Genomic DNA, 13,791 nt, shown 5'->3' on the forward strand with positions numbered 1-13,791 from the left:
CATGGCTGCCAGTTGGAGGCTCCGCCAGACGGCCTATTAACCACATTTTAAGCATAATTGAATTTCGTGCATAAATTTCGGTTTATGGGTCGTCGCAGGGAGACCACAACCCGGCCAGATTATTACATTATTTACTGGGTGTGTGTGCACGAAAGAGACGGCCAGCTGCCGTGCGAGAGAGAGGGCAGACCAGGTGGCGCCACCAGACGACAGGGGCATCAATTTTTCATGATTCCACGTTTCGTCCTGCCTCCCTCTGTTGTTTCATGCTTTTTTCCCGCTTTTTGAAATGGTTCACTGCCCCCCGCTGCCACTGCTGCCACTGGAAGCCCGAAAAAATATTTATTAAATTTCCCTTTTACGATATAAGCACAAAAACACGAGCGAGTACTGGAATAAGCCAAGCAATTGGTTGCAGTCTCGTCTCTAATATGTTTTGGGGCTAGCAAAGGGACAGCGAATGGTATAGGGATCCTAGATTAGTGGGTTAGAACCAAAATTGATTGCCCAATTGGCTGAAAGAATAATGGCATCCGCAAATAGGAGTCAAATGCATGATGTTCTTTGATATTTCATGTTCTTGAATTAGTTACACATACTAGCATCAACACTCGGAAAAAAACCGGTCTAAGCGATCTCGATTTGAGATATAAGATCTTAAAATCTAGCCAAGATCGTAGCATTCTCAGATTGCACTTTTCAGCCTTCCCCACAAGGCCCACTTTCACAATCTTACTGTTCGCGTCTAAAAAATATCAACATTGAGATCGTTTTCGTCTTGAAATCAAGAAGGTGATAATGTCGTTTGTCGCTCTCATTTATTCTCGGTGTACATATTGGAATAAATAAAACTCGTATTTGCCCTAACAAAATGGTAAAACTCTTCAAGTTTTACCTTGTTTATTACTCACTAATTTAATTGGAACTTAAAATAATTTCTGATAAGCTTATCATCACACACGAAAAGACCATTGAATGTCGAACCATTCTTATCGCAATATTCTTGATCATTGAGCTGTGATACAACTATCTTTATGATTCGACACGGGTATGTTTCAATTGAAAAGATATTATAGTTTTAATTGCCTCGAATTTTCAAGGACACACACTCTTATCCTCGCCGATTTCCGATTGAGATCAACTGGGAAAACTTCTGTGGCGGAACAAACAAATCTTTGGCCCCCCAAGCTGGCGAAACCAAAGTTTTCAAACAAACAATTGCCGCTCCATTTAACCGACTTTCCCTGCTGACTCACACATATGCTGCAGTCATATGTTAACCCTCAAAGCGTTGCCAAAAAAAAAAAAAAGGAAAGGAAAGGAAGAAACCCGTGAAATGGGGTAAAAAATCCAAGTATGTTCAGCGAAAGTTCATTGCCGCTTTTTAGGCGCCAACAGCAGCTTACTGCGAAAAATTCCACAGAAAAGCAAAAAAATGCCAGCCCAGAACTGAACAGAACAGAACAGAGGCAACACATCAACTTTTTATTAGCTGCAAAATAAACACGGGGGGTGGTGCGATGTGGGTGGTGGATGGTGGTTAGTATTTTGGTTAGCTGGAGGAGCCGAGAGCAAGACGCAAACAGCTAGCAAACAGAAACAGCCGACAACACAAAACGCAAACAGTGGCGGCAAGAGTTGGGTAACAAATATTTACAGCGCGGTACAAGCTGGCCCAAATGCCACCCAGCACTTACCGCCCACCACCCACCACCCACCAACCACCACCCAGTGAAGTCCGGCTATTTGCCTCTTTTGTTGGTTAAGACAGTGCCAAGGACCCACAGTCAATGTCGAGGTCCTCGCCGCGGTCCTTCGCGACTTAATAAATCTTATTAAAGTGCTCGCACAGCCTCTAAAATATGCTACGTTTTTATTTTCCGCCGTTCGTTGCTTTTGGCCAACACCACACGGTGGAATTTGAACCACCATTTAAGAGGCCTACTAAAAGGGTGGTGGGGGGTGGTCTGTCTACCTTGCGTTTGCTTTACATAAATTTATTTCTCACTCCGCCGGACTATTTGGCATCGAAGTTTGGCCGGGCAGGAGGGTCGGACGCGGCTTTAATGTACATCAATTTGCGTTGATTGTCGACCATAACAGCGGGTTGGAGGGGGGGGGGGGATTACAATCGGGGTGGAAAATGTTTATCCAAAAAATGTTATTACACATTATGATTGCTAGTAGGGAAGCGTGTTCCTTGATTTATGGCCAACCGTAGCTACCGTTTGCACTACTTAAGTAGTAAACAACTATACAGATATAAAACATATTAGAATTTACGTTTTACATTTTTGCATCACATCACTGGGTGTGTTACCACATTAATTATTGTAATTAACATAAGGAACTACAACAATTCCATTACGTTTACGTTTAATTTCGACAAAATATTCATCGGAACAAACATCCTCAAAATATCTCAGCACAAGGACATTATTCTTGTCAACATTGGGTTCCCATTGGGGTTTTTGGTTTTTGGATTGGAGAAAGTAGCGGGCGCCCATAAATTTGCGGTCTTAATTCAGTTTAGTGGCCTGCCCTCGATTTTGTTTCGCCGCTTTTTTGCCGGCTCTCCCTTAATCGCGCTAAATTAGATATAAGCCGATGGTCATGGCCCAAAGCAGTGCGAATGCCAAGAACGTGGCTAAACACCCAACTTGCGATGCCCTTTGCTCATTCGCCTGGCCATCTAAAGCAAATTATCGAATTAGTTTGTTTTTGTGTGCGGCCAATTTTTATTAGCTGTTATGTGTAGCGCTGCACTTGGCCAGGGAAATTGATTTCCGTGCTCAAAGAAGCTGGCCAAAACAGAATAATTCCGGACAGTAAATTAAGTTTGCCCCGCAGACAGCTGCGGGCTATCCCCCTAATTGGCAAAGGCATTTCCCCCCGTTAAAAAGCGGAATTCCCAAGGCACGACTTATCTAATCGCTGATTTGACCGAGACAATCGTCAAGTGTTTTCGGCCAGTCGACTAGGAATTCCCCATCGAATTGATCATATTTTTAGTAAGTGGTATAAGTTCGATACTTTATTTAAATTTCAAGGTGCCTTCAAGCAGTTAAAGTGCCTATGGCCAAAATCGGCGGTCGCCCCAATCGCCGTCATCAGCGTGACTTGTATAACCTTTTGGCAAATCATAATAATTGTGGTAATCATGGCCGAGTGCAATCAATCATTGGGATTGGGCATAGATGGCGTCCAGAGTCCAGTCAGATTGATTGCCCATTGGATTGGGATTGTTATTGGAAGGATACGGATTCGGATTCGGATTCGGATTCGAATTGGCATTGGGGAATGGAAATGGAATCGCTGTTGACGGATATCATCTCGGAGCCGGAATCGAACTGTTGACTCAGTGCAGGCCACACACACACACACACACACACACACAATCGAATGGTGTTTTTTCAGGGGAATAAGTTTTCACGTGTCGCCGTATCCTTTTTGGCTCATCCTTTTCCTGCCGGCTCCTTTTCGCTTTTGTGTGAAGCGTTCTTGCGCCGCCTTGTCACCGTCGACTGTCGTCTGAATAAACATTATGGCCGTGTTGCTGGCTGACCAGCGAGCAGATTTCTTTTGTCACGACTCAGGAATCCACGGACAACCATATACTTTTCGTGGACCAGCTCGAAGAGTTCCTGCTGGAAGTAGCCGTGCTCCAGAACGCGTGCATCCTTGTGGCCAAGCCGCCGTATTTGCTTATCCCTCAGCCGGAACTCGCGCCACAGCATCTGGATGTGCAGCCATTTTTTGGCAATGAAGACCAGCGTTTTTCGCTCGGATGGCGTTTTCTTGTAGTTCGAGATCGCATGGAAAATGAAGTTCGCACTGATTTGCTGCTGCAGCGCCAATTGGTCCAGCGCAAGGATATTGCCCTCGTCCTTGTGGCCCGGCATCAGCGGATAGCTGGCGCTCAGCTTTAGTGCGACAATGTTCGGCATTTTTTGCTGCTTAATTTATCGCTCGCACTGTCAATTATTATAATTTATTCGCCAGCTACGGCATGTTCAATGACTTTAATTAATACTATTAGTTTCCCTGCACTGCACAGAGCCTGTGTGTTCGACAGAATCTCTGCAACTAAATGTTGGGCGCCAAGTGCCGTGTTTTTATAGCGATACCAATTTGACTTTGATAAACCCATGGACACACAAATAATATGTTGGTGTGTGTGCTTTTATTAATAGGTTATTTAAGAACCTGATAAAAACCAATGAAGCAATGCATCTGATTTGTTGTAGCGACCAATGAAATGACTACGGGGAAAGTGAAAGTTTAAGGGAATTTACAGAATATATTTAAAGAAAATTTGAATGGCTTACAATGGTTTTTCACATATTTGAAGAGCTGTATACTCACGGTAGAGAGTATTGTTATAATATTTACAGTTTTTGAGTACCTTGAGCTATGCTGTACTGCTGTCAAAACTGAAGAACCTCGCCAGATACCCTACCCTTCGTCTAGAACGTACTTTTTGGAATGTCACGTTCGGAGCGCGGAGGCGGGCAGATGAAGCCAAAATGCCAGTTATCAAATCACGCTCACGGATCCAACGGCTGATTCATGGGGGCCAGTCGAATGTGCGCAATGCGCTATCGGGGAATTATTGGACGATAAGCTTGATAAGCCCCAGTCCGCACGCACTGGCATTGGCTCCCACCGCCGAAAGTCGCACTTCCGAAATCTGCCACCATAAAGTGGCTACAATAGGGATAGGGCCCGTCCTGACACATTAGCCTACTCAACAAAATCGTTAGACCAAAGTCAATGAACACAATCGTTGAGCGTAACTCTAGGCAACAAAATTTTATCGCCCCCAAGTGGGTGGGGTGGGGGATTTGGTCAGGAGCCCCGTGCCCCGCAAGCACTACAAGTTGAAGGGGGTTTTGGGGCATAAAGCGTGACAATGTTTGTCGTCAAGTGTCGCAGACTCATCGCTGATAATTGTTACGATTATCCACGCCCATGCCATCATCATGGCCTCGACGACATCATTATCGCAGAACGCCCAGTTCCACTTCGAATTTAGTGGGAGTTGTGTGTGAGGGGTAAATCCATTCGACCTATTCCTTACACTAATGATTTAATTATGTTCCCGCTGCGATTGTCGAGTGGGGATCAAATCACATTGACAAAGCTAACGATTTATAGAGTAAAAAATGGAAGGGAAGCAATATAATTCTGTATATTCATAACTTTTGAAAGTAGTAGTAGGGTCTAAATAATATAAAACAGATTACTTTTGCATTGAATTCAATTTTAATGCCGGCTTTAAACGATTGAAATCAAATGAGCTGTCAATTACGAGCCTCTGCCATTAGCTTTTCGAATTTGTTAGTTGCTCATATTTATTTGTAATCTGATTTTATCAGGGGGATTTAAATGTGCTGTTTACACCGCTGTTTAATATCAAATGAGCTGTCAATTACGATTATTACTAAAAACGAATTTCAGTGCAGGTATTCACATATTTATTCACATTTTGTTTTTAATTTTCAATAACAAGTATATGTGTAATTTGCGTTTTTGTAGCTTTAAAAATTTTCGTAAATTAATTACCGAATAAAACATAATATAAACGAATAAGTTCGATTTTAATAAACAAACAAAATGCTGAAATTGTGGTAGTCAATTAAATGTGTGGTTTTAAGTCGAAAAAAATATATCGAAGTTTGAGTTATTTTTATGACTTTAGTCGAAATTTAATGGTTAGTATTTTTAAATTGCCTTATAAATTCATTCAAAGATAATTATGTGCTCGTAAAAACTTTCAATTATAAGCAGATTAAGTTCATAATTATAAATGCTGATATGGTGAGAAAAGAAATTAATGAAATAACCCGATGGTTTTAACGAAAATAATAGTGCCAGTCATACTTTTGAATGGAATGAGGATAAAATTCAAGCTTAGTTCCATTAAATAATATTTCTATAAATTAGGTTCTTTAAAAAAATATATATATATTTAATGACTAGATGATCTAAAAGTAAACTAATTAGGTAATAAAAATAAATTTTTTTTTATTAATTTCCGCCTTATCCATTTGATCGTTCCATCGGCCATTCCACATTATACACGCTTCATTCCTCTGCACATTTCATTGGTCAATTGACTGTGAAAACCTGTGAAAACAAAAACACATCCGTGGGAGGGACAGCAGAAGGACCGAGGTCCTGGCCAACAAGCCATGGAAAATTACTAATGCATTTCTAAAGAGTTTTTCATCAACTAAAGTCCCCGGCAGCAGCTGCTAACTGGATGTTACCTGTAACCCGACTCCGGCTGCCATTCTTTAAGGCAAATATCATTAGCATTATGATGCCACTCCGCCCAACGACCACGCCACTTCCTCAGCCATCCAGATGGGTCCCATCCTCGTCGCTCTTCGCAGTGGCCCATCATCAGCCACGTTCCATATGCACATTTACACACACCGCTCGGGGGGCCACTCCTCCACACACCCTGCGGACGTGTATGAAACGTGCGAGGATAATCCGACTTTTGCATACCCTCTTCAGAAGGATTTCACATAATTAAGTTGGTCAGCTTAAGTTCCTACACTGTCAGATGATAACTATAAGATACACTTAAAGTAGTCAGTAAGTACGTCCTGTAACACAGTATATCTATACTCTTAAAGTTTGATAGAGATTGGGATTTCCACCAAGCTAGTGGAGGTACGAACAAGATAAGCGTGTAATTAATGTACTGAGTGATAACTGAAAGAATGCAAATGTTATTCACAAGTTTTTGAAGCCCCAAAGTTTGTGCGGCATGTTAACTCTCAGCTTTTCCAGCCACCCGAAGATGGGTAGCGCGGCAACAACAAAGTGAACAACAACGCGGACAGGAAGCAACGCACGTTGAGTGAGAAAAATCATGTGCGCAAATACAGAGCAGATTGCAAAATCTATTGCCCGCTTGTAGGCGCAAATGTTCACTATGCGCTGCACGGCACAGTGGGTCGAAAGTGCAGTTCACTTGAAACAATTTTCAGTTTTATACTCATATCATCATATACTCTCCCTTGCCATCAATTTGAATAATAAATAATTTTTGAGATATATTTAATTTAAGTTTTCGAATGCATTTTTAACACCATCTTGATTCACTGTGCACTGGGAGCTCGTTCGAAAGTGTGCGTTGTGTGCTTGTGTCAGTTGGTTGCCTATGTAAGTGTTGCAATCGAGTTTGCGTAGTGCAACTTTTTGCCTTTCCATATTACTTGAAAAGCAGGCGATGCGAGCGATAAATATATACAACATATTTCCATTTGCAGGATTGCATAAGCTAAAGCCACCTGGCCATATTTCAGTGGTGCCTGTGGTGGTGTTAGTGGCTGTGCTGGCTTAAGCCATACGCATGAAAAACTCAGCCAGGCCCGGGTATTATTTTATTCAATTTTTGTCAATTTGTTGCCTTGGATACTGGCTGAGATCGGGGTGGGCAGCTTGAGTGGGACTAAAACCATTCAATCGGCAAGATTTTTACCTTTCCCCACCCACCCACTTGATTCCGATCCCGGTGGCTCGGTAAGAATGCTCTGCATACATTTAGGCGCCCAGCAATGTTTACTTTGGACTGGGCCTGAAAGCCCCACAGTCTGGCAAGGAAAATTGTTATGAAATTCTCAGCTCAGTGCAATTTTTCTGCCTATCTCAATCTGTGTAAAGTGGCCTGGTTGTTTGACAAGTTGCTGGAGTTGTTGGTCGTGTTTTTGATGCTGTTTTATTGTTGCTGCCACCCGATTGTGCTCTGGTTTAAGCCATTGATTGCATTGAGCTCGGGCCTCGTTGATTTTTGACTTTTCCATCCGACCAGCAACAGCAGCAGGGCGAGCTGAAGTTTTTAAGGTTTTTTTTTTTTTTTGAAAATTAAACTCCACTCCGACTCTGTGTCCTTTTTCGTTTGTGCCTGCGCAGATGAGGACATAATCTGACTGATGTTGACTGAATGGATAGGCATTTTGTAGTCCTCTGCATTATCCGGATGCACAAGACAGGACAAGTGTACTTTGTCTGCTCTAAAACGAAGTTTGGGGGCTTACTGCGAAAATATTCTGCAAAGTCAACTTGGCCTCGATATTGCTGAGCTCCATATATCCGATATTAAGTACTTGTAATTGCCATTGTAACAGACGGACGGCCAACATCAAAGATGCTAGTTAATGCAGAATTGATAGCTCACACAGGGCTCTGGTTATTTATTATTTCTAAAATTTCTAACAAACACTTTGCGTTTTTTTTTTTAAAGTCGAATTTTTGGCCCCACTAAAGCTTATGCATTTTGCCCATTAACACCTGTACAACACATGCGAAACATTATTACCACCCGCGGCGATAGGTAACTATTTTATTTATTTTCCCCTCATATGCTTTGTTTCGCAAGGGCGTTATTTTAATCAACGCTTTGGCGAAACTCTCTCGTTCGGCAGACACACCTGCTCCTGCTGCGACCTTTGCCCTTCCTGCTGCAATTGCCGCTGCCCGGGGGCACCGAAACCCGGAGGGGAGCTGCGAATCGGAGGGGGAGTGTGTTACATAGTTTGCAAATAAATTAGAATTTGCTACAGCCAGCGGCAAGCAAATTAGAAACCGCTTGAACTACACGAGGCGAAATGTGCGTGTTATAACTGCCAAGCACACAGATACACGAATACTCGGGTACACAGATGCACAGCAACACAGATACACCGTTACACAGATACTAACACGCACACGTAAGTATACAGCCAAAAATGAATCTAACTGCCGCCGGCTAAATGTGCGTGCAAAAGTAAACACGAAGGGAGGGCCGCCGATGGAGAAGGGCGGGCGGGCGGTAGCGGTGGGCGGTATGTGGGCGTGAAAATGGGCGGAAGCGGGGGCACTAAAACAACAGAAACGCCCCGAGATGAAAGTCGAACGCCAGGATACAAAGCGGGGATACAAAAGAGTAACCGCAAGTGTACATATTTCTTGATTGTAAGTCCGACTGGAAATCCCTAAGTACCCAGGAGTACCTTGGATTAGTGGAGCGACCTAAAACTATAATATTATTCGAATGTCATCCGTGGGAGGTGGTATATACGGATCTTATTTCTTTCATAATGAGTAATTTTCCAAATCCTATTTTCTATGAAATAATTTATCTGACTAATTTCTGTTTCTATTGAAGAGTTCCATTTTCTTTAATGGGTACTAGTCCGGTTGGTGGAAGCTAACGCCTCAAGAAGGGGTACCATTGCAGTCTGATAAGCCTGCTCTTTTCCCCATCGACTAACCGAAAACACCTTTAGCCGCTTTCTAGAGCCAGTCAACGCCTCTGCGGCCGTTTGGATCCAGGAGCCCCGCTCCTCGGCCAAGCCCACCACATGCATTTCAATTAACGGCCACCAAGAGCACTCGACGGGCAAAAACACGTGCTCGCAGCGCCCTGGCCACGCCCCCACGCCAGCCACTGAGGAGGAGCCGCCCACGGAAGGTGGTTCCTGGCCACATATCCTCATTGTTTATGCTGCGGGGACTGCACTTTATCAAAGCGCCAGGCTGGGCTGAAGCTAAAAACAAAATGTGGTCGCGAGCGATTTTGACTCAGTAGTCGCCAACTTTTCGGATACCCTACGAAGAGAGTAGGGTATGAAGGGAGTTGAGGTCCCTGATGGTTTCGTCTTATAGTTGTACTTATAGTTCGTACTATTTTTTAGATTCCTAACTGAGCAAGCTAATTGTTATACAGGCACATTCCAATACTTATTGCATTCTAAAGAATAGAAAAATATAGATTAACAATATGGAACAGCACACATATGAATCCGCCGTGTGGATCACAGTTTATGATTGGGCTACAATCAATTGAATCCTGTCTATGGGGCCCTCGAGGAATTCCCCTTCGAAAGTGCTAGGCTGTCTGATTTGCTGCACTTCCAGTCTTCAAACTACCGGATAAGCTGGGAAGAACGCTCTTCAACTGCCAAGTGCACGCACTTCCGATTCTAGTTTTCTGTTACCTGCAACCCACCTGCCACAACTCGGTCAACGCACAAAGTTCCTATCGCCGAAGGCTGTTTGGGGAGCTGTTCGCGGGGGCGCCACCCACCGTACGCCACCCATCGTACCGGATGTATATTTTTGTTAGCCATCGGAGGACAATTTTGTCAGCTGCATATGCAAACAATTACCGCAAAATAGTAGGTAAACAAAATTACTTCCGAGCAATTTCGCATGCGAAAGCACACTCCCCAGTACTTTTCCCCCACAGGATCCCCCCAGTTCACCGAGTTAAATACCCACTGCCATGCCACGCATCCCTAATGCTTGTGTCTATATGGCAAATTATAACTTTTGCTTGTTTGCCCAAGAATTCGCGGTGGAGCGCCATGGGAACGCGGCGAAAAAAAAATTGATTTCGCAGAAAAAATTCAAGCGCTGGAAGCAGCAAAAAAAGGGTGTAAATCCTTTTTATAAAGTTTGAAGCTACGATAATAATTTATCGCAGCATAATGGGAGTTGAGACCGGCAGCTGGTTTTAAACACTCGTAATGGATAGCCAATTAGAGTAAAACTAGTTTAGCATATGCGTTAGTATATATAGAATATAATAAAGAATATAGAACTATTTCATTTGCATATCGAAGCAAAAGACATGCAATTGCTAAAAGTGCCCTAATGGCTACGAAGTGGCCAATCTTACAATAAATAATACGCCGAGCTGGTCGAGCTCGTTTGGATTGGCAATAAATTTGATAGCACTGAAACAGTTCCAAGCAATTAATTTATCCACTTAACACGCAAACTTAAAGTGTAAATATTGGCTCCTTTGCTCTGGTTTATGCCACTCCTTCTCGCCCATCTGACTTTCTCCGCTCTATCCCTGAAAATGACTTCCATTCATACCGCTCACCGCAACCGCAAAGTATGCAATTATTATATGAAAAGAAATCGAGCGGAGAACGGTTGGAGTTGGAGCTGGAGTTGGAGTTGGAGCGGGAGCTGGAGCTGGAGTTACTCGAATACGACTTCAATGGACGCCGCAATCGACTTTAAAAAGCAGTTGCAAGTTCCATTTTCTTTCTCATTTTTTCTCGCACGTTTAATGCTTTTTGTTGTGGCTGTTGGGTCCTGGGGTTCTTTAATTGGCCCACACTCAACGGGACTTCTTCAAATGCAGCTCACAGCTGGGCGCCATTATTATTTCCCCTGCATAGAAGCGCCCACTGCCGTTTACCTTCAGTCAGCCCTTTTTTGACTTTTTCGGGCCAGGCCAATAAAATGTCTGAGTTTTGTCTCCTCCTGCCCCATCGTGCCCTGGCAAACCCCACTGTGCATCTGGTTTTATCGGCTCCGGGCTCTTTCTCCAAGGCGTGAATGGGTTGAAAGGCAGTAGAATCGCACGGAGGACTGGGGATGCCGAGGAAACCGCTTATCAGGCAAATTTCTCGCCTTGTGCTGGCGCGCATTATTGAGAAATTAAGCGCACAGCGTGTGCATTCCCACACAACACGTACTGAAAAGTGGTGGAGGGAGGGGGGGTCCGTCGGCGTTTGCCAGCCACAAAGCGGAAGTTCCGAGCTTGCCATTATAGTCGGGGAGCGTCATCAGGTGGGGCTTGACAAAAGTTGGGGTAAACTTTAAAGATAAAACTGGGGAACGGGCGCCAGTTAGGGAAGTATTATCCATATATATATATGGGCGAAATTATTGCGAGCTTCCCCAACTGAGCGTTCGAACACTACATACATATATGCAAAAACGGAAAATCTTTTAAACATGCCGTAAGGTGCTAAAATAACAGCAAAAGGCAGCTCAATCAAAATGCACTTATAGTGCTTTAGCCGCCGTTTACAGAAGTTAATATTCTAATACAATTTCACGTGTCTCTTTTATTTTTGATCTGTCCTTTAGCTTGGTTCAACAGCGACTGACTGCCGCGCTCTCTGCAGAGTGGCGAGTCGATTAGTCGATAAGTTTCTCGATAATATTTGTATGTTAAGGATGGGTGTATGAGTGTATAAGCTTATGACTAGATTGGCTATGTATAATTAGGTATGTATGACTAAGAGTAAAGGAAGAGGGTAGAAGGAGCAGCCTACTACAACTCGGCCGTCCTGACAACTAGATCTCCCGATCGTAGGATTTTATAACAATTAACGTTTCTTAAAGCTAAGGGTCCTGTTTCTTATTTTATTCTTCTTAGTGGAGATACTTTTGAACGGTCTTAAACATTTTTTTGGTTTTCTTTTCTTCTTGTTTGTTTTCTTTGTTTTACAATTGCTTCTTAAATTATACTTTCGATTTCGTACAGAGTTTCTTAAATTATACTTTCTATTTTGTACAGAGTTTCTCAAATTATACTTTCTATTTTGTACAGAGTTTCTCAAATTATACTTTCTATTTTGTAGACTCTTAATTTTTCTTTGCCAGTGTTTTATATTCTGTATGCTCTGTTGGAATATACTATTCAACCTACAAAAATAACGTTAAACAACACTACTTTATATTTGATATGAATGGCCACACCTTTTATGCCATAAAACATATTGTAAGAGAATACCACTCTTTTTATTCCTTCTTTCCTTCTTGTACGTTTTTTGCTGTGAGTAGGTCGTGGTGCTGGTGTTGCAGTTGAAATAACTTAAAATATAAATCATAAAACTCAAACATAAACTTGACTATTTATTTATTTATTAAGAAAGGAAATATAAATTATAAATTACAACAGGTTATGGGCCCAGTCCATGCCTAATAAACAATTAAATTGTGAATTAAAGATTGTGAAAATAAATTGTGAAATAGCATTTTTTCACATTCTTGTGAAATAGCTTTTTTTTTCACATTCTTGTGAAATTATTTCCTTCTCAGAATTTGAGTGAAAAATGGACAAGGCTAAACGTAATATTAAGCCGTTTGATGGCGAGAAGTACGCGATTTGGAAATTTAGAATTAGGGCTCTTTTAGCCGAGCAAGATGTGCTTAAAGTAGTTGATGGTTTAATGCCTAACGAGGTAGATGACTCCTGGAAAAAGGCAGAGCGTTGTGCAAAAAGTACAATAATAGAGTACCTAAGCGACTCGTTTTTAAATTTCGCAACAAGCGACATTACGGCGCGTCAGATTCTTGAGAATTTGGACGCCGTTTATGAACGAAAAAGTTTGGCGTCGCAACTGGCGCTGCGAAAACGTTTGCTTTCTCTGAAGCTATCGAGTGAGATGTCACTATTAAGCCATTTTCATATTTTTGACGAACTTATAAGTGAATTGTTGGCAGCTGGTGCAAAAATAGAAGAGATGGATAAAATTTCTCATCTACTGATCACATTGCCTTCGTGTTACGATGGAATTATTACAGCGATAGAGACATTATCTGAAGAAAATTTGACATTGGCGTTTGTGAAAAATAGATTGCTGGATCAAGAAATTAAAATTAAAAATGACCACAACGATACAAGCAAGAAAGTTATGAATGCGATCGTGCACAACAATAATAACACTTATAAAAATAATTTGTTTAAAAATCGGGTAACTAAACCAAAGAAAATATTCAAGGGAAATTCAAAGTATAAAGTCAAGTGTCACCACTGTGGCAGAGAAGGCCACATTAAAAAAGATTGTTTCCATTATAAAAGAATATTAAATAATAAAAATAAAGAAAATGAAAAACAAGTTCAAACTGCAACATCACACGGCATTGCGTTTATGGTAAAAGAAGTGAATAATACTTCAGTGATGGACAACTGCGGGTTTGTCCTTGATTCTGGTGCTAGTGACCATCTTATAAATGATGAGTCGCTGTATACCGACAGTGTGG

General features: G+C 42.1%; 1 protein-coding gene across 1 annotated transcript, besides 2 other annotated features; it reads right to left on the reverse strand.

The window, feature by feature from the left end:
* Window positions 1-3,066: 3,066 nt before the first annotated feature.
* Window positions 3,067-4,072, reverse strand: CG17570 (uncharacterized protein). Its single transcript, NM_136266.2, has one exon. The coding sequence runs from the start codon at window positions 3,945-3,947 to the stop codon at window positions 3,543-3,545; it is 405 nt and encodes a 134-aa protein (NP_610110.1). The 5' UTR covers window positions 3,948-4,072; the 3' UTR covers window positions 3,067-3,542.
* A 7,742-nt stretch (window positions 4,073-11,814) lies between these two features.
* Window positions 11,815-13,791: part of a mobile genetic element that runs on past the window's edge.
* Window positions 12,430-13,791: part of a mobile genetic element that runs on past the window's edge.

Source organism: Drosophila melanogaster, chromosome 2L, assembly GCF_000001215.4.
Source record: "Drosophila melanogaster chromosome 2L".
Lineage (NCBI taxonomy): Eukaryota > Metazoa > Arthropoda > Insecta > Diptera > Drosophilidae > Drosophila > Drosophila melanogaster.